Source organism: Hydra vulgaris, chromosome 15 (genome assembly GCF_038396675.1).
Source record: "Hydra vulgaris chromosome 15, alternate assembly HydraT2T_AEP".
NCBI lineage: Eukaryota > Metazoa > Cnidaria > Hydrozoa > Anthoathecata > Hydridae > Hydra > Hydra vulgaris.
The window spans coordinates 17598571-17620995 of NC_088934.1; the positions used below are offsets into that span (position 1 = coordinate 17598571).

Here is a 22425-nt window from a genome sequence, read left to right on the forward strand (position 1 = left end):
TTCTTACAATAATGTATGTAAATCCAAAAAACTGCGTTACCTCCAGAAGTGTCAGAAACGCAAACTAAAAGCAAACTTCAAGTGAATTTTAAATAAATCAACTGAAAGTTTAATTCAAACAATAAATCAATTTTGTAAAAATGCATCTTCTAAATTGTCACTAAGATCAATAAGAAGAAGACTTATTGTAGACAGACCAAAACCTGGTTACGATGATACAAATGATGGCAACACAACTCGCAGGATTTATTTAAATCCAGAAATGATCAAAGAGATTACAAGATTAGGCGCCAAATTAATAAAAAATATCGCGTTTTATTAAGAACGTTACATTATGGCAACGATATTGATTGTGTCGAATTTGAAAAAATTGTTCTGAAACTTAAAATGTGTATCTAAATTTAGTTAGTCGTAATGCATGGTTGTTACAATGCACAATATATTTAATGCACAGTACGACATGTTTTAAAGTCGCATATTCTTCTAATTGGCCAGCTTTTAGGAGAATCTTAAGAAGTACGACATAAAGGTTGTAAAATTCCAATTGAATCATACTAAGAAACCGTCGTGTGTTTATACAAATATAGATTTGCTAAAGATGCACCAAATAAAATCTGACCCTGTAACCAGTTCTCATAGAGAAAAACCTGCAAAGATAAGCGATAAATTATCAGTTGGGATTGTGAATTTCATTGTCCATTATCAAACAGTAGGAAATCGTATTTTTCCAATGAATCATTTAATATTTTAGATGAGGAGTCTTCTGTAAATTCAAGTGATGAGTTTTCTGATAATTAAATACAAACTTTATTTTATAACTTTATGCATTTTTACTTAAATTACAAAATTTTTTATTTTGTACGTCATTTTTTAAATTATAAATATCAATAATTATAGATACCATTTATAAATACCAAGGTTGTTAAGCCCTGGGTAACTATTCAATAAAACAACAAACTATTATTTACTTTAACCTTTTTTTTAAGAAGCGGGGCATAAATATTTCTCTTTTCTGTCCCACTTCACCCTGATGTAAACACTTTTTTAAGGTACATTTCAAGATTAGGGCTTCAAGTGCACGCAGGAAAACAAAACAGCTTCTGCAAAATAGAGGAGAAGAAATTTAATTGTTTGCATTAAATAACAGTATTTAGGCACCACTCCTAATTAGAAATTTCATGCTGTCCCACTTCTCCTGCGTCCTACTTTCCACACTCTCCTCTATTAGATGGCTGGTTCGTCCAAACATTAAAAGTTCTAAGGGAAAAAGAGTATTTACGAACATCGAATTGATACTTTGATTATGGTAACTTAAGTTTATAACCTTGAACATAAATTTAATTTTTTTTTTTTTTTTTAAAACATCTTTGCTTTCAACTAGGCTGCAGGCAGCCACTAATTAAAGTTGGAAGTTACTAAAAGAAAAAAGATGAAGATTGTAGAGCAAGATAACGATTGACGGACGACTTAAAGGATTACAAGTTATATTAATCAGGAAAGCAAGATGAAGGAAGCGAATTCCAAAGAACTTATGTTCGAGGAAAAAAACTAGACGAATAAGCGTTTTTGGAGCACTTAGGAACAGTCACAGAAAAATGATGACACTTAATTGAATGACGAGTAACACGAGAATGAATTTTAGTAGATATCACAAGAGACGCTAGCTCTTTAGAGCAGTGCCCATTATAGTATTTGTAGAAAAGAGAAAGAGAAGCAACATTACGACGATGTGACAATGGTTGGAGGTTGGCTGCAAGAGCAGGTCAAACTATGTTTACAATGCGTTTTTGCACCTTGTCTAAAAGAGAAAGGGCATCATTAGAAGATCCGCTCCAAATATGGCAACAGTATTCCATACAAGGCCGGATTTGAGATTTATAGAGATAGAGAATAGAATCCGAAGTAAGAAAGTGACGAGCTCGATAAAGAGATGCAACCTTAGCAGATGCTAATTTTGCAACTGATTTGATATATGGTTTTCAAGAAAGATTGGAAGTAAGAGTTAATCCTAGAAGATGAAGAGTAGATGACTCATCGAGTACATCACCGTTCATAAATATAGGAAGATCTAAATTATTGCGATAACGATTGGCTGAAAAAAATTGAGTTTTATCTGAATTAAAGTTCACCAGCCACTGTAAGCCCCATGCTGTAGCAGAAGTGAGATCCTTTTCAAGCTCTAATGCCCCCTCCAAGCAATCAGAGGGTGTTGGTTTCTTATCACGACAAGAATAAATGGTAGTATCATCAGCAAACAATGCCACCTTAGATGTGAGAAGATCTGGAAGATTGTTAATATAAATTAAAAAGAGTATAGGGCCAAGGATAGAACCTTGAGGAACCCCTGAAGTTACAGAATAAGAAGAAGAGTGCTGTCCATCGAGGACAACTTTTATACTATGATTGGAAAGCAAGGATTCAATAATCTTAAAGATGTTGCCTGATACACCATAAGAAGAAAGCTTATGGAGAAGACCAGCATGCCAAACTTTATCAAAAGCTTTTTGTATTTTTGTAAATTTAAAAAAAATTGATGATGAAGAGTAACTAAATTGTTAAAAATTTTTGTAAAATGAAATCAAGTTTTGCTTTAGATGACAAATTTTGAATATTTCCAAATCAAGTATTGATATATAATTAGGTAAGGTAAGCTTTTACGAGAATACGTGGATCATGACTTAAATGCGAGAACACGTGGATCACGATAAAACACTATAATATTAAGTTTGGACAACATTTGCAATATGATTTTTGTAAATTAGAAATGAGTCCGAAATCACACCAGGCTATTTTGGATTTTAAGACTATGTAAATTATAAAATCTTTATTTATAGTTGAAATTTTTATATTTACATAATAAAGAAAGTACTACTTTAAGTGTCAAACACTTGCTGCTGGCAACTTTTAGCTGATGTTTTCTGATCAGAGAAAAATTTTGTCAATCTCAACAGCAAGGTTTTTTCGTTTTATTTGGCACTTTCTTCGTTTTGAATACCTGTAGCAATTGTTTTTTTCTTTCTTTAACTACATTAGCAGCCATGTATATTGAATAACAAAACTTATTCGTAAGTTTACACATGCAAAAAACAAGTTTTCTGTTTCCAGAATTTTCATTTTGGGGTAATTTTTGATTTAATCCAATTTATTTCCAGCAATGTTAATAAAAACTTGATTTTTTTTTTGTTGCAAATTGTTAATTAGAATTAAATTTTGTACAAATTAGTTTGAATAGTTTTATAATTTCAACTTTGGAAATCTAAGTTTGTTTTTCTTTAATTTTATAATGACATTTTAAAATCTATAATTATAAAATTAAAATTTAACTCGATTGCAATAATATAAAATAAATTTGCTTAATATAGTTTTATTTGGTTGTACTCATTTTTCTTTATACAAAACAGTGCGTACCACGTGCGTCTTAAACCCGGTGTAAGGTTTAATGCCGGTGTAACCCGATTTAACCCGGTGTAAGATCTTATGCCGAGTACTATCGCACGTGGTAGGTACTGTTTTCTTTTATTGGCATGGAAACCTTATAACATCTAGTTAAAGGATAATTATGTCAGTATATAAATAAAAATAACAGACATATATGTAGCGTATATATATATATAGAATCTAGATAGATAGGTATAAAACATATGTCTGTTATTAAAGTTAAATTTGTTTATATATTATATGTTAGATATATATCAGAGATTATTACATCTTCAGTCACATGATTTAATTTACATTTAGTATGCTTTCTGTCTAGATATTATATTGTGATCCCTGGTATCCAGATGAATCCTCAAAGGTCTGGGTTGTATCAGAATTTTCCTGAAATTTTTTAGTTAAATTAAAAATATTTTCGTTAAAACATTTTAAATTTGAAGGTTATTTGGTATAGTAAATTTTTTTTAATAAACTATTAAAATTTATGTGAAAAATAAGTAATTCACATGCAAATTTAATAAAAATAGCTGCAATATACCAAGAGTTTTAAACAGTTTTATTATTCTTGAGGAATCCTTCAGGGCATTCAGGTAATCCAATTAGCAAAGATGAAAAACTATTGATAAGTCACAAGATTAATCAATAACAAATGATTTACTATTTGAAATGTTAAGAAAGTCACTTAAGATGCATATTTGGGGTAAAGCTTTCAAAATGTGTTACATTCTAACATAAAACTCTAAGTAGTTTGCTTATTAGTACTAGTACTATATTAGTATAGTATTTCACTGACTTTTTTTTTGTATTGTATTAAAAAAAAGTGTTTTATAAATTTTTCATTGTTTTATAAATTTTTAAATTTCATTTAAAAAACAGCTGTTTTTTTACAAAAAAACAAAAACAGCAAACAGTTGTTTTTTAAATGACTTTTTTTACTTAAAACTAAAGTGACAAAAATTGAAAGCTGGAACTTTTTTATGCATTCGCATAACGATTAAATTAACTTTAATAATTAACTTTAATAAATAACTTTAGTTCAGTAGTTATCATTTTTTATAAAAAAAACTAAGCACACAGACAAGTACTAAGGACTTTCCTATTTTAATAGTTCTTTTTTACTAATCTGGTACTAAAAGTTTCTTAAAGGTTTCTTAAAAGTTATAAATAGGACTTCTAGCACCAGTTTCTTATTTGCATTGACTTAAGAATAAATGCATAGTTACTAGTTATGAATTAGTTTTTAATGGTGGGTAAAATGGCTACTTAATATCCTTACTTTCTATTCATATTATTAGTAATGTCAGTCTAGATATATGCAAAAAAACGGAAAAATCCAATTACAAAAGAGTTGGAAGGACAGTATCAGCGTTGTAACAAAATAATAAAATGCTCAGGAAATTCTACAACTACCTTAAAAAATGACTTAAAAAGTCACAGACTTGGTTTAGATAAGGCAATAGAATCAATCATTCTAACAGATGAGAGAGCAAGCGAGAAGAAACAAAAAACTGTTGGTGACTTCTTTGAGCAAAAGAGGCTTCAAAATATTGTTTCTGATTTGGCTACAGATGGCATTTCAGTTCGAGCTATAACCAGAAATAAATACATTTGCCAGTCAATAGCTCGAGATGAATTTAAACTCCCTGCTAATGAAAGTGATGTAATGGAACTTTTGCACAAAGATTTTGATGAAAAGCAAAAAAAAAAGATTGACACCATAAAATTAAAAATAGCCAATAAAGTGAAGTTTAGCATGACTGTAGATGAGGTTACTACTTTGAGATATTTTGGAGTTAATATTCATGATAAAACTGACAATATCACATATAAAACAAGATTAATTTGTTGGGTTCATGCAGTTTTTTGAGAATTTTGGGTTCATGCAGTGCTCTTGGTATGGTTGAAATAATGAAACAACATCTAAATGCATTTGGAATATCGATGGAAAAAGGTTTGGTTGCATCTACTGAGGATAAAGCATCTGAAAACAAGAAGTATATTCGAAATTTAGATGTTATTGGTCAATTTTGTTTTAATCATGGTATACATCTTGGAGTATGTGACACACTTTATATGAAACAACATGTTATTGAAGATTTAAGCAACCCCTGTGATGACGATAACAATAAAAAATGATTGCGAAGATTATATTGACTACAATAATTTACTTAAGAACTCATGCAAACTGATAAAATACATTAAGCTGTCAAGTGTTTGAAATCAAGTTTTTCAATCAAAAGTCAAGGCTCTACTTGGAAAAGAAATTGAAATTCATCTTGATGTAAAAACTTGTTGGAACACAATACCAATAATGCTTGAGCTGTTGATAAAGACAGAGACAGCAATTCGAGAAACTTTATTAGAATTTGAGGCAGATATAAGTTTAGCCAATAATGTAGACTTTGATGCCTTGAAAGGTTTACTAGTGGTAATGAAACCCATTAAACTTGCTATAGAGAATCTTAGTAGAGAAGATGCAACTCTGTTGATCACTGACACAATTTTAGAATTTATGTTTGAGAAACTTTCTTTAGTTAACAGTGAAATTAGCAAAAAATTGATGGATAATTTGAAAATTAGAGTTGATGAACGCCTGAATATAGATGTCATGAATTTATTACGCTGTCTAAAGAACTTTACAATAACCCCATCCAGAGATACGATAACTTTTGCAGGAATGTTGCCATCGCGACTTTTTGGTGTTCATGATGTTAATATTATTGAAACAACTTCCAGTAATCCGCCAGATAAAATTTTAACTCTACAAAAGGAACTGAATGTTTTGCTGAAGAAAAATGAATCACCAATAGTGCCTTCTGGACAGGACAATTTCAGGTGGTTAAAAGCTAAATTTACTCTTTTTAAGAATACAGGCCAGCGTACAGAAAACTTACAAATGCTTTATGATTCATTATTAACAATTAAGCCCACATATACGGATGTTGAAAGAGTATTCTCCATGTGTGTCAACTTTTGTACAAAAATAAGATCACGACTTTCAGATAAGTCATTATCAGCTCTTGTATTTTTGAAATACTATTATAAAATGTAAAGTTTATGTTGGGATATATATTATTGGAAAAAATTTTACTCTTGCCTGCTTAATACAATAAGGGTGGGTGGGGGTAATAAAGGAGGGGGGGATGCAAATTTCAAAAACAGCAAAACATCTGTTAACAGCTGTTTTTGAAAATTATAAAACAGTAAAACAGCTGTTTTTTAAAAACCACTATTTTTCAAAAACCCAACTTCAGACATATGTAGGGAAGGTTATGAACAAAAAATGTGCAACTTTAATTATTGATGGTTAATTTTTTAAAAATTTTTACATTTGGTACTTATTTATTGGTCATAAATGCTTACATTATGACTAACCTATTACTTAAAATATGACTGTCCAGTAAGTAACAAATGTTTTTTTTTTTTGCTAATACTTAAAGATGATCTCCAATTATAAAATCAATTATAAATTATAAAATTACTATAAAAATACTACAACAAACCCAAATACTGGAGTTTATGCTGCAAAACAAATATGTTATAAAATGTTATATTGAATATATTATTATCTAAATAGATGTATTTTTGAATATAAATGTTTTGAATATAAATGTTACCTGAATAAAATAATTAGTTATATTTAATTAGTTATTTAACAATAACTAATTAAATTTATGATATAAAAATAGTTAAAATAATCATTTGAACTATTTTATGCTGAATGATAACTACTTGATTTAATTTGAAAAGCTAGTTAATGTAGTCTAGATAATTGACTTGATCAAGTAAAATAATGAAATAAAAAACAACAGGTTTCATGCAATGTTTTTTTGCATCTCGTTAGTAACATAAGGGATGTTACTAACGAGATGCAATGAATTGTAATTCCAGAACTAATAATAATTATTTATCTGTACAATGTTAATTCTTTCAGATTATATCTGTACAATGTTAAATACAGTGAAACAATTAAATGATTTTTGGGTGGTTCATAATTATATGAACATGCAATCTTTTAAAAGTACAAATATATCTGAAAAAAATGTGATATTAAAAAAAGTTTAAATTTTCATTGTGTAATGGTGGCAGTACCCATATACACTCATACCTACACATACATAATTAAAAAAACTTAAATACGATTCTTTAAAAAATAGTATAAGTTAAAATAAAGTAAAAAAAAAAAAAAAACATTTGAATTAGAAAAGCTAGTGCAGTGGATTATAAATGAATAAGTTGTGTGTTTTTGATTAGATTTAACAAGGTATTTAAATAAAATCATTTACTATAAGAAAATAAATGTGAAATTCTTTTAGTTTAATTCTTTTAGAAACACAATGTTTTTCCAACAAGATATCAGTATTTAGGCAAATTTTTTTTTATGAAAAGCTATCAGTATGATATATAGGTAGTAAATCCATCATGCTCCAATCAGTGTAAACACGACTATTTTGTACACAACTACAATGTGTTATATTACTTTGCTATAGTAATTTTTATTATATTAATGTATTAATGTATATTTTAATTATAGTAATGTATTAATTATAGTAATGTATTTTATTGTTTTGCTATAGTAATTTTTGTCTCAAGAGAAAAGGCTAATCTTAGGAAAATATTTCATTAAAAAAAGAAATGAGAAAAATGAATAACAGATAAAGATAAATATTTTAATACAAATACACAAATTGGATTTATTTTACACAAGTATATGAAAATCAAAAAAATTTATAGCATAGCAAAAACAGGACTATTTATCTTAATACTACCACTTGGTAGATTACCATTTAAGGTTTTTGGATTCTCAAAATACTTTGAGCTACTTCCTATTCTTTTCAGACTTCTTTTAATAGCAAAATTAGTATACAGCTGTAGGGCATGGTGTAAATTATGAGGTGGATGCTGGTTGCTGATGGGTGGATTGCTTGTGGGTGGATGCTGGTTGCTGATGATTAAATCTTCATCATAGTCCTGAAAAAAAAAAAAAGATGGGTAATCTTTTCAAAATACCTTAATGCCGCAATCATAAACCAAATAAAGTTCACTTTTGTCTCTATGTTGTTTAATTTTACCACCATTATTTTTTTAATACTTATCATGTATTACTTATCCTTGTATTACTTATCATGTATTTGTATGAAGACAAAATTGTCTATAATTGTTTCATATTTGTTATAGCCTTTATTGCTCAGTCTAGTTCAAGCAACACACAATTTCTGCATTACCTATCACAAAATTATTAACTTTTTTTGGATATTTTCTAATTTTTTAGTTAATTTTATTTATTTTTAACTGTTTAAATTAACAGTTAATTTTGTTTTGATTTAATATTGTTAATCTAAAACTTTTTTTTATTAGTTTTTACAGTTTAAGCTTTTTATTTAGATAAATAAAATGGATCATAAAAGTTCACCATCAGAAGTTACAAGCATCCCAGTATCAGAAAAAAACGTTTTGAATAAAAACAATCTTGTTGAAAATAAAGACGATATGAAATGCAATAAATCTGATTTGTTTAATTGTATCATAGAACAGTTGGAGGGAGATATTCGTAGCACTGAGGAATGTAGCTTTTGGTTAGATGGAGGTTTGTTTTATAAAGGTAATGTAAATAATTGCAAAATGCATGGATTTGGAGTGGTAATTTGGCCAGATAAAACAGAATATCGTGGAGAATTAAATGAAAACAATATAGTCGGCACAGGTGATTTCTTATGAGTAATCTTGAAATGACATGATAAAAATTAATGAAAAAATTAATTAAAAATTTTAATTTTTTACTTAAGTTTATTTCAGCAGCTTTTATTTTCAATTTATTGTAAAACAGTATTAAAAAAATCAGCATAATTCAAATGTTCATTAAAAATTTGGAGTATGGCTTTAAATCTTATTAAATTTTATCTAGTTCTTTAGGCATAAAAAAGAAAGATCACTTTTTAAAACCCTCTTACAAATCCTAAAGATATTTTAGCATCTCCATAACAAATTTAGCATCATCTAAAATCTCCATAATTAAAATCTCTTTGGTCCTATTAGACTTTCATAAGTAAAAGTATAAAGTACTTGTTTTTTCCATAAGATGAATTGTTTGCAAAGTTATTTACAGAATTGAGCAAAGCTTTTTGAAGACTTTTATTTTATTTATTTAGGCAAAAGGCTTTTTAGCAAAAAAGAGGCAAAGGCTATTTAGGCTGAACAATTGTTCAGATATTTTAAGTTAAGGCTATTTGGTTACCAAGACTTGTTATTTTGTACTATTTTATTTGTAGGGAAATAATAAAGTAATGATATATAAAAAGGGTCCCTAAATATGTTTTTAAATGCTTTTATATCAGATGTTTTCAAGTCTTGAATAATATTGATAATAATATGATAAATCAGGTCTAATGAACCAGATAGTTTTTTAAACTGTATCTTCTGCACATGGTATAAGGTGAGTTGAAATATACTGTCTAAATGTTGTTATAGTATAAGATCATTAAATATAATATTGCAATATGGAGTATCAATATGTTGTTCAAAATGTTTTATTGAAAGATTATGAAAGTTTTGTTGAAATATTTAATGATATTATTATTGTTATGAAATGTTGCCAGAATTTATTGATCTCAATTTTGAATCACAATGAAGAGTGAATACAATGTAAAATGCTTGTGATTGAATCATAAGATGGAACTGATGAAAAGGAGATAAAACCATTAGTTGTTATTTTAATAAACCAATAATTGGATCAATACCAATAATTTAAATAATTGATCAATAATTTAAGTAATTTAAATAAATGGATCAGAAATTGAAAAGAAAGAGTTTTAAGAGCATGTCTGTAAAATAATTTGCTGAAAATAATTTTTTAATTTTTAACATATGGAGTTGTTATTTAAATTGCAGAGTTTTTTTTTGCTCTCAGCATTAACAGTGTGTATAACATGGATGTACTTTCTTTTAGACCCAATAAATGAGAGTTTATTTATTTTTTCTCTTTGGATCCAAGATTTTCGAAAATATTTCATAAATTTTTTCATATCTACTTATATATGTGTAAACTTGATAAATATTGATAAATTTTGAATAATGTAAGAATATCTAAAATTATCTATGATAATAATTAATAATTAATAATAGAATATCTAAGACAATTTGAATAACTATCATATTTATCAGGCCCATAGCAACCGTAGCAACTATCATATTTATGAGAATAATAATAATAATAATAAAAATCATCATAAAAATTAATTAATGTGAATTTTTTTATTTAAATGTAGGATTTTTAAAGTACAGCCTAATGTAAATAATAAAAAATCAACAAGAAATAATCAGTCTGACTATATAATTATATTCATATATTTTAAAAATTTTTACATTATATTTTTATGTATTAATTCAAATTAGTTATATACATTATTTATTGATATTATGCCTTGAATTTTTGTGTGTTCAAGTGCATCTGCTATTCAAATTCTTTAAAGTATATATATACTAATAGGATCATATATATGGCCTGATGGAAGTTCTTATACTGGATGTTTGACAAATGGTATTCCACAAGGCAGTGGTGTTTACAAATGGGGAAATAAGACCTACTCTGGTTTATGGAAAGAAGGTATAATAACATCAGACTTCAACATATATATATATATATATACCCAGCAAACATTCTCTAGTGGAATTTTAGTGGTCCTATATAGGCATTTTATGTTGACTGCTGTAGTTTTGCTCATCGGTTATTTAGTGGACCTATTTAATGGTACCCGCCAAAAGTGGTTAGCCCATGATTATCCACTACTAAATTGCCAGAAAGTTATTGGCTTGCCATTTATAGCAGCTGCCACTAATGGTCCGCTAAATAACCAATGAGCAAAAATCCAATGAACCACTAAAAAATGCCAATATAGGTCCACTGCAAATCCACTAAAACAATGTTTGCTGGGTATATATACATATATGTATACAACCCTCGGAATTAGGGTCAGCATTCGGTAATGTTGAATGATGTATATATATATATATATATATATATATATATATATATATATATATATATATATATACACACATACATACATACATACATACATACATACATACATACATACATACATACATACATACATACATACATACAGACATACATACATACATACATACAGACATATATACATACATACATACACATATACATATATATATATATATACATATATATATATACATACATACATACATACATACATACATACATACATACATACACATATATATATGTATATATATATAAATATGTATATATATATATATATATATATATATATATATATATATATATATATATCGAATATATATTTCACAGATTTTTCAACAAAAAATTCAAAAGCTGATCTTTTCATTAATGAAAGTAAAATTATGAGTTTTGAGTTTAAAAAAAGGTTCTTTTACCTTGATTCATGGTTGACAGGATAATTTTCTTATATTTAAAATTGAAACCCAAGACATTTTTCTGAACTTTTATGAACAAATTTATTTGATGATAAATCAAATTAAAACAAATGAATGTATAAGGAGTTGAATGACAGTATGTTTTGGGTGCTTTAGCAAAAAAAGCTAAGTTTATATCAGAAATTTGCTTGCAAGAATTTCTGCTAGAGTATATTTAGGTAAGAAATTAATAATTGTTTTGATTTTTCAATATTGTGGAGAATTAAAGAGAGAAGAAACCATACCTTCTATATAGTTGTTTGATATCTCCTTTACCAAGTTTCATACTGAAGGCCAGCTTGCAACTGCAACTCATTAAGGTTCATACTGATGGCCAGCTTGCAACTGCAACTCATTAAGGTTCATACTGATGGCCAGCTTGCAACTGCAACTCATTAAGGTTCATACTGATGGCCAGCTTGCAAGTGCAACTCATTAAGGTTCATACTGATGGCCAGCTTGCAACTGCAACTCATTAAGGTTCATACTGATGGCCAGCTTGCAAGTGCAACTCATTAAGGTTCATACTGATGGCCAGCTTGCAGCTGCTTATTTTGTGTAGTAGGGAAATCTGAGTGTTTTTCCTTACCCACTCATACCAGCTAAAAACAGTGAGTCAACTAAAAATGCAAAATTCTGGTGTTTCCAGTGCTTTTCAATAATAAGTGAACTTTACCATTTAACTGCAAAATAACCTTGTTAAGAGAAAATCTAGCAGATATTGTGGCTATAGAGTTACATGCAGAGAGCTTTGTTTTTAATAACAGCTGTTATTAAAAACAAAGCAGCATTACCTTATGGAACCATATGAAACAATCAAGCAATTCTGTTGAATTCTAGTATTACAAAATTTGCATCAATACTTAACACTTGCTTGAATTTACATCAATCACACTTGCTTATTTGATAGTAAATTTAATATAGATAAGAGTATTTAGAAAATAATTTCTCAGAACTTTTGAGTCATGCACTTAAGTCCATTATCAATGCTTCTGAAGACTTTTTGATTCTAGATGTTCTTCCCTAATGGATTCTTTCCTTGAGTTTGTAGTAGTGTTGTTATTAACTTCAACTAAATCCACTAAAAGCTGATTAGTATAAAGTTGAAATTAAAGTATAAATTAATTGCATCGAACATTTTTTTTTTGTTATTGTTTATTATTTGTTGATTTATAGATGGATACAAAACCAAAACAAAGATCTAAAATATTAACTTTACTTCTATATTCTGATAAATCTAAATGAGAAATAGCCACATTATGTTCAGTAAACCAATCTACAGTTAGCCAGGTCAAAAAGCATTACTTTGCAACAGGCAGCTTATCACCATTAAGACAAGGAAAATGTGGTCGAAAATGAAAAACCTCAGTGAGAGATAACCAATATCTGATCCTGGAGAGTATTAAAAATCCAAAGAAGACAAGTGACTAACTAATGAATGATTTAGCTACACATGACATTCATGTCTGCTCGAGTACTGTGCGAAAGAGGTTAGTAGCTGTTAAAAGGTTTGCACTCTACCCAGATACTGGCATGATGAACTCTGACACTTATATTGAGGTTCTGCAAACAAGTTTAATTCCAGAAATATTAAAAGCGTTTCCAAACAGAAGTTGGATACTGCAGCAGGGTTTAGCCAAGAAATTTTTATTGTCTTTGATTTTGATGCAATTAATTTTCAAAATACTGTAATTGATTTTAAAAAATGGAATAGTCAATTCAATCAACTATGGATTTCCTACTAATCGACTAAAAGTCGATTTAATCAAGTAATAATCTTAAAATCCTTATGCTATTTTTTGGATTTCATTTTTTGAATTTTTGTTTGTTCATTTAATAACAATAGCATGTACTATTATAACTATTAAATACTGTTTTTTGTTTACTTTTTTAAAGTTTTTTTCTAATTCATAGTGTGTTAGCAATACTTATACCTAATTAAACTTTCAGTTTTTTTTATTTCATTAATTTTGTTGTTGTTGTTGTTTACTTTATGCTTGTGATTTTCATAAATACTTTCATACAGGGCATTTCCAAGTTAGTTCGGGGTCCTAGGGCAAAATTAAATTGTGAAGCTCCGAAATCTAAATGTCATCTATACAATAACATTGTAAATATAGGCTTGGTATAGACTTTTTGATATTTAGTATTTAAGGCAGTCTCTAAATCATTGGGGTCTGGGAGTAAATTGTCCCATTGTTGGAGCAGCCCTGCTCTTATTTTGTTTTTCTCCATTATTATTTAAAAATATTAGAAAATAGAAAGCAAATATAAATCTTTCAGTCACAGCAGTTAGCAAGTCAGCTGTTGAGTGAGAGGATTGAAAACTGTATTGATTTTTTGACAGTAAGTTATTTGACTCCAGATGGGATGTGAGAAATTTGTTAAATAGCAAAGACTCAAAGACCTTGCTAATAACAGAAGGAAGACTGATCAGACAATAATTGGAGTTTTTCCAGAGTTTTTGAAAATTGGAACAACAGATGCCGTTTTCCAGCAAGTAGGAAAATAAGATTCAGTCAAGCACTTATTAAAAAGTTTAGAGAGAATTGAAAAGAGTTCTAGAGAACAAATTTGTCAGATTGACAAGAATATTGTCTGGACCAAAAGCCCTAGAAGAGTTTAAATGAAATGACTTTAGCAATGGAAGCTGGAGTAATTTGAATGACTAACAATGGGTTAACCTGTTTAATTGGAATGGAAGGAAGAGAATGGCCCTAAGATTTAATAGTCAAATTAGAAGTTCGTTGCAAATAGTTCTGCCTTATCCATGTGGTAGGTAATAAGATCAGTCCCATGAATGAGAGATGGAATGTTAGACCTACCCTTGTTAATGTTGAAGATTTTCAAGTCTCTATTATTGTTAATAATATTAGTTTTGAAGTATATATATAACAATGTTGTTATTTTTAATATTGAATAAAATTAAAAATTTTAGTTTTTGAAGTGAATTTGTTGTTTTTTGTTATTAAATGTCACTTTTTCACAGTTCGGTTGTTTTTGTTAGGTAAAAGGCATGGGAAAGGTATTTTGTACTATGATGACTCAGGTGAATCATATTATGATGGTGATTGGTATGAAGATAAACAGCAGGGCTATGGAGTACGCAGGTTTTATTGCTTAATCTTATAATTGATTTCATCCATTAAAGTTACATTTGTGAACTTTTTTTTAAACAATTTTTATTATTTTTATGTTACTATTATTGTTGTTATTATCTTGATGTTGTAATTTTTGTAATTGTAAAACATATAATATCTATAAAGGTCATTTTTTTGAATACCAGTGCCATGGTAAAGAAACTATGAATTTTTTTAAAAATATGTATTTTTCGGTGTTGTAAAACATTTTCAGTATTTTTCATAATTATTATGACATTCAAGTTTATTTTACTTTCATTAAGATTTGTAAATATAAATGTATTTAAATATGTAAATAATTTCATAAATCATTTTTTGTATTTGTGTGTATTTAAGTACGTTAATAAATTCATAAATCATTTTTTAAGTCATTAGATCATTTCTTATTCGCTATCACTAATCATTTCTAATATTAGGTATTGTTAGGTATCATATCAGGTTTTATACTTTTTAATAATTTTATCAATTTAAACATATGAAACCAAAATATTGTTACTAGTATAATGTGGGACTATTTTATCAAAACATGAATTGTTTATCTAAATCTGTTATCTTTTTTCTCTTGGAAGAATATAATGTATTTGAGTACTCTTTTTCAGGTACAAGAATGGAAATATTTATAAAGGTCAGTTTTTTGAATACCAGCGCCATGGTAAAGGAACTATGAATTGGTTCAATATTAGACAAGAATACACAGGGGAATGGTTAAATGGTTTACAAAATGGTAATGGTACATATACATGGTATATGAATCGTAGTACTAATTCTCAATATCCATTTCATAATCACTATGTTGGTAAATTTCTAAATGGTCAAAAACATGGTATTGGCACTTTCCGTTATGCCAATGGTGCATTTTATGAAGGAGAATGGAAAAATGATATGAAACATGGTCGTGGTAAATTTGTTTTTAAGAATGGCTGCAGTTTTAAAGGTAAATTATGTTTATGTATATATAAAGTCTATTATATTGCTGCTTGAGTTTAATGCTCATTAGTTTTATGTTTACAACAGTAACAATCATTACTCTCATATCATAATTTTAAAATGTTGTGTTGTAACTATTAGTAATAGAATTTTCCTTACAATACAAGTTTTTAATGTTTTTAGGAGAATTCGAAGAGAATCGAATAGTAGAGTTTCCAGATCTTGTTCTTTCTGGTATGACTACACCTGACATAACAAAATGTGGAATAACTGTTATTTCACCATCTTCTCCTTGTGGGAATAATTTAAATGCTGAGAGTAATACCATTTTTTTTGAAATAGATATTAGAGAAGTTTTATTTGAACTCAATTTTGATTGTGATGATAGTTTTATAGAATCGAAAAAAATTACAGACATTATGTTAAGATTTTTTTCACAAATTAAACAAATCTACAGACAATACAGTAGAGTTGGGCGTGAGCCTCCCTTTGATAACACATTAACAAATATTCAATTTTGTCGTTTTCTTAAAGATTATGGACTACACACCAAAGGTGCTTCTGTTTCAGAAATAGCTGCATATATAGATGCAGAAGGTCACTTAAATGATCCACATAAGTTAATTTTGTTAAAAGATTTTCTTAATTATATTGTTAAATTGTCTTTCTTCTTATACAAAGAGCAATTTGTTTCGATATCTTGTTGCTTTGAAGAATTAATGTCTTGTTTATGCAAAAAGGCATTTGCAATAGCAGGGTATATATTTGGAAATAATTCTGTTGCATTAGAAGCATTGAAGTATATGAACAATTGCAAAGAAATATTTAAATACTTTTCAGATCGTCCATATAATTCACTCACAGTGCATTGTTTAATAATGATTTTCAAGGAGTTAAAGTTATTAAATGAGAACTTAACTTGCTCTAAACTTGTTTCGATTATAAGAAGTGAAGATGAAGAAGATAGTGTGTTAAATATAAGTAAGAGTTATTTTCAATATTTCTTAATATTTTTTTAAACAATGTTTATAATATACTTGGCTTATTTTATATAAAGTGTTATAAAATTTAGTTTTTATTTTAAAAATATTACATACGTTTTAATGCTTAAAGCAAAACCAAACATTTTTACACCTTAAGTGTGTGTGGTTAACCATAAGTAACCAAAGTTAAAACTATCAAGGAAAAAAAGTTTCTATGTATTTGGAGTAGAGTTATTTGAAAAGTATAATGTATAAAGTGTGATTTGTATCTAATTTTATTTTACACAGAAAAATGAGAAAAATAAATTATTGTATTATGGAAAATATAAAGTTAAGAAAAACTAGACGTATTGAAAAAGGCAGTTATTGATTGGACACTGAGAGATAATGATATAAGGTCTACTTGTTCGGGGAAAAATTCGTTTTTTTAACAATCTTGATGGAGATGGCTTCAATTTTATATATTTGGATGATATCTACCTGTAAATAAAATTTGCACAACATCGACAGATGTTGTGCAGGTTGTTTAAACATCATTTAGTCATTCAGATTCATGACTGCTGATGGTGGCATTTTAGGCTTTTAGTAAGAAAGCTGCTTGAGCTTACACTTACACTTACTTTACACTTACTGCTTACTGCTTACTTTGCACTTTACACTTACTGCTTGAGCTTACACTTTTTCTTATTTCTCTGCATTGTAAGTATGTCCGAATTATAACAATAAAAATGTTCATGACTGAACCTATAACATAGTCTGATGTAGTTTTACTTTTGATATGATAATTTATTTATGATTTTAAAAATTTTTGAATCACAGCTAAAGTTTTTAGTTTGAAACCTATGTGAAATGCGCATTTGAAATGTTAAAAGTCTTCTTGGTTTTGAATTTTAAAGTCTTGATAACAAGATTAAGTTTAGAGTTCAGAAAGATTTGGTTTAATATAATGAAAAGTGTGTGTTATTTGGTGTTTCTGATAAAGAATTTTACTGTAATTTATGTAAATTAAAGTTATAACTGTTGTGTCTTTGATATTTTGAGCAAATAGAATGATAAAATAATATGATAAATATTTTTATTATGTTTATTTTTAATTGTTATGATAAGAAGCTGATATGAAGTGATATGAAGTGATAAGAAGCTGATATGAAATGATAAGAAACTGATATGAAATGATAAGTTGCTGATATGAAGTGATGAGAAGCTGATATGAAGTGATAAGTTGCTGATATGAAGTGATGAGAAGCTGATATGAAGTGATAAGAAGCTGATATGAAGTGAAAAGTATGTTTTTAGAATTAAAGGTATAGTTATAAAAGAGTTGGTAGTAGAACAGATGAGAGCATATAGTTAGATGTTGTACAAATGTTTAATAACATATAGACACATTAAACTTAAAAGAGAAATAGTAGATAATTTGCTTAAAAGGTGTGTATGCATAACAGGTGACAAGAGGAAGCTGAAGTTCTGAAAAAAGGTAAAACTAGGGTCTGACTAGTGATTAACCTAATTAACCTAAAATAAATTTTGTCTTTTTAAAATTTTCTATAGTTTAGTTTTTTTAGTTTAGAAGTATTAATGTTTTTTAAAATCGATGTTACTAAGTATTCAACTGTTTAGTTACAATTCTTTTTAAAGAATAAAATTAAAAAAACAAATTCATGACAGATTTTGTTCTAGTTATTTCTATAATTAAAAATACTGACTACTGATGTAAGTCTCAGATACTGATGTAAGTCTCAAATACTGACGTAAGTCTCAAATACTGATGTAAGTCTCAAATACTGATGTAAGTCTCAAATACTGATGTAAGTCTCAAATACTGACATAAGTCTCTAATACTGATGTAAGTCTCAAATACTGACACAAGTCTCAAATACTGAAGTCTCAAATACTGATGTAAGTCTCAAATACTGATGTAAGTCTCAAATACTGATGTAAGTCTCAAATACTGATGTAAGTCTCAAATACTGATGTAAGTCTCAAATACTGACGTAAGTCTCAAATACTGATGTAAGTCTCAAATACTGACGTAAGTCTCAAATACTGATGTAAGTCTCAAATACTGATGTAAGTCTCAAATACTGATGTAAGTCTCAAATACTGACATAAGTCTCTAATACTGATGTAAGTCTCAAATACTGACACAAGTCTCAAATACTGAAGTCTCAAATACTGATGTAAGTCTCAAATACTGATGTAAGTCTCAAATACTGATGTAAGTCTCAAATACTGATGTAAGTCTCAAATACTGACGTAAGTCTCAAATACTGATGTAAGTCTCAAATACTGACGTAAGTCTCAAATACTGATGTAAGTCTCAAATACTGATGTAAGTTTCAAATACTGATGTAAGTCTCAAATACTGACGTAAGTCTCAAATACTGATGTAAGTCTCAAATACTGAAGTCTCAAATACTGATGTAAGTTTCAAATACTGATGTAAGTCTCAAATACTGATGTAAGTCTCAAATAATGATGTAAGTCTCAAATACTGATGTAAGTCTCAAATATAAGATTTTGACATAAGTCTCTATAGTCTAAATACTGACCTTAGTTTAATTTTGGTTTCATTATTGCTGTTACTATTTTTTAGATAGGGAAATATGTTTTTTGGAATTCTTTGAAGTTTTGGTAGGCTGTGCATCTATTTTCCAAAAAAATTTACTTCATGGCATTGAAATATATGACAGTTCATTGTTAAAAATTGGTGACTATATTTTTTGTGTGTTTTGCTTTATTTTTAATTTATTTATTTTAGATATTTTTATTTCATTATTTCTTTTTATTATTTAAGAAATTCATATTTTTTTTGTCTTTTGTTAAATGTTTTTTTTTTAAATTAAATGAACTAAAATTTTTTTTTGAGTTTTTAGTTTATTTATAACCAAACTCTTACTGCTTCTCAATTAGAGATCAGAGGCGTAGAAAGAATTTTTTGGTGTTCGAGATAGGTAACTTCCAGACATGGAGCAAACTCCAAACATTTATATGTTTATACTTATGTCAAATAATGAGGGTTTGCAAAAAATTGCGATGATTGGAGGCTGGGAACAAAAAAGTTCCAAAATTTTCGCCCCCTGCCCCAAACGTGAGAGCAACAAGTTGATGAAGTATTTTTTGTACTATTCTTAACTAGACTTATATTCATTGATAAATTTTAAGTTTCATAGTATTATCTACTAGCATTTAAAAATTATTACCATATAAAATTTGCAACCCCCTCAAATTGAGGGGGGTTTAAACTTTATATGGTCATAATTTTTGAACACTAAAATATTTTAAAATGAAATCTAAAGTTGGGGCTTTTTTGTTCCCAGCCTTCAATCATCGCAATTTTTTGCAAACCCTCGTTATTTGACATAAGTATAAACATATAAATGTTTTGAGTTTGCTCCATGTCTGGAAGTTACCTATCTCGAACACCAAAAAATTCTTTCTATGCCTCTGTTAGAGATGCGATTTCAATGGTATGATGGTATCGATTTCCCCCTCAGTGATTAAGGTCACTTTATCCTAAGTCTATTCAAAATTCAAATGACGGTGGAACAACTTATTACCTGTATTGGTATAACATTTTTAGTACACGATAGTTTGATGAAACTTAAATGAAAACAGTTCTTTTAATATGGTTTCATATTACTTGATTGTTATTTAATTTAGTTTATAAATACATACATAAGGAAAAGTTGGATAGCATCGGACACTTAAGGAATAAAAAGTATATTGCTCAAACGCTTATGAAAACACTTTATTGAATTAAAAGCAAAAAAATAGTTTCAGTGCACTTCAATAAAGCACAAAAAAGAAAAGAAAAATTGTTAGAAAACGGACATCTGAAAAAATTTGAGGGTATTCCCATATATTTTAAACAGGAGTTCACATTTTAAATCATAAGACACATACTTAATGCATTATTTAATTAGAATTTTACCATGGGCATTCAGTTAAAATAATCAGAAGCAGGAATTATATCGAAACAATTTTTGACTATTTTTACAGGTTTTCCGACACCTTCCCTTTTACAACGTTATTTAGATTAACACATAAATCATTTATAAATATAAAAAATAGTAATGAAACTATTGTAGGTTCTTTGGGGAACTCCATTTATAACACTTTTCCGTTCAGATACAATGTCTGTTGGTACTACTTGCTGCATTTTATTGCTGAGGAACTGAGGAAATCTTTACACTAATTCAATAGTTTGTATCCAATACCGAGAGTTTGTATCGATAGCTTTTACGAAACCCATAAGTATAATATCTATATTTAACTCTTCTGAAAAAATAGGTTGAGGGTGATACTTCCATATACATAAGATGGATTTGAACTTCAAACCTCTTAATTGTAAGAAACACTAGTCTACTACCGCATTCATGTTTGCTTTTAACCAAACTTTGGGTAGAATACCAGTTTCAAACAATTTTTCTAATATTTTCAATAATGGTTTCACCATTTTTACTGAATAAGGTTTTAAAACTTTTAGATAAACTCTATCAGCTCCAATTGCTTTATAAGTGTTTGATTTTTTAAGAATTTTTGATGATATCAAAGCTGAATTTTGGTTCTTTACAATTTTGGGATTTGATTAAGAATGTGAGTCATTTTTTTTAATTGTAAAATTTTCAAGATAATAAATTTTCCTCGAAGAAATTTTTCTGTTGATTTTTTTGATATTTTAAAAAAAAATTGTAAATGAAAAAACATTTTTTGCATACACAAACAATACCATCAGATATCATGGCTTTAACCATAAACAAAAAACACTTTTACAAAGTTAACTTCAGTTATAAAAGACATAAAAAACACGATCAGTTATAAAAGACGATAACAGTCTTTCAGAAAATTACAATCACATAAATAAAAACATTAAAATTTATTTTTAAGTTTATTAATTCATAAATCATTTCTGATTACTTTATGAGTTTTACACTATATTATTACAAAAGTATATTTTATTAATTGAGATTAAAAAATAAAGTATCTTAATTTAGACGATGATCAATATTGTCAAAAAGATGTTATGGAAACTTGTTTTACCAGTTTGGCGAAATTTTTTGACGATATTCTTTTTCCAGCCTTTAGCAAGCGAAAAATGGCCGATGAAATTTTGAAATCTGACAAATATTTTCAACGAGTTGATATTAATTATAATATATAATTTATCAAATTTAATAACTTATAGTTTAAATATTTATGTTAATATGTTATATAGTTTATCAATAAAGATTATTTTTTTTAAATTAATAAGCTATTCCATAGAACATTAAAATGTATTGAATAAAACTATAATATGTATTACGTGAGACTTTGAAAATTACGAAAGTTTTACAAAAAGTTTTAAAATATATTGTTTCCATTTCTTTATTATAATTTTTACACAAATATACAAAAGAAAAATTACAAATGAAGATATCGTTATAAATAAAGAATAAAGAACGCGGAAATCCGAAGCGCCACTA

General features: G+C 27.8%; 1 protein-coding gene across 1 annotated transcript; it reads left to right on the forward strand.

Moving 5' to 3' along the window:
- The first annotated feature begins 3757 nt into the window (after positions 1–3757).
- On the forward strand, positions 3758–22206 carry LOC136092207 (radial spoke head 10 homolog B-like). The gene is made up of 8 exons (XM_065819959.1): positions 3758–3796; positions 8821–9139; positions 10922–11038; positions 14918–15020; positions 15650–15984; positions 16161–16958; positions 19557–19670; positions 21958–22206. The coding sequence occupies exons 2-8, from the start codon at positions 8830–8832 to the stop codon at positions 22122–22124; spliced, it is 1944 nt and encodes a 647-aa protein (XP_065676031.1). The 5' UTR covers positions 3758–3796; positions 8821–8829; the 3' UTR covers positions 22125–22206.
- Positions 22207–22425: the final 219 nt, after the last annotated feature.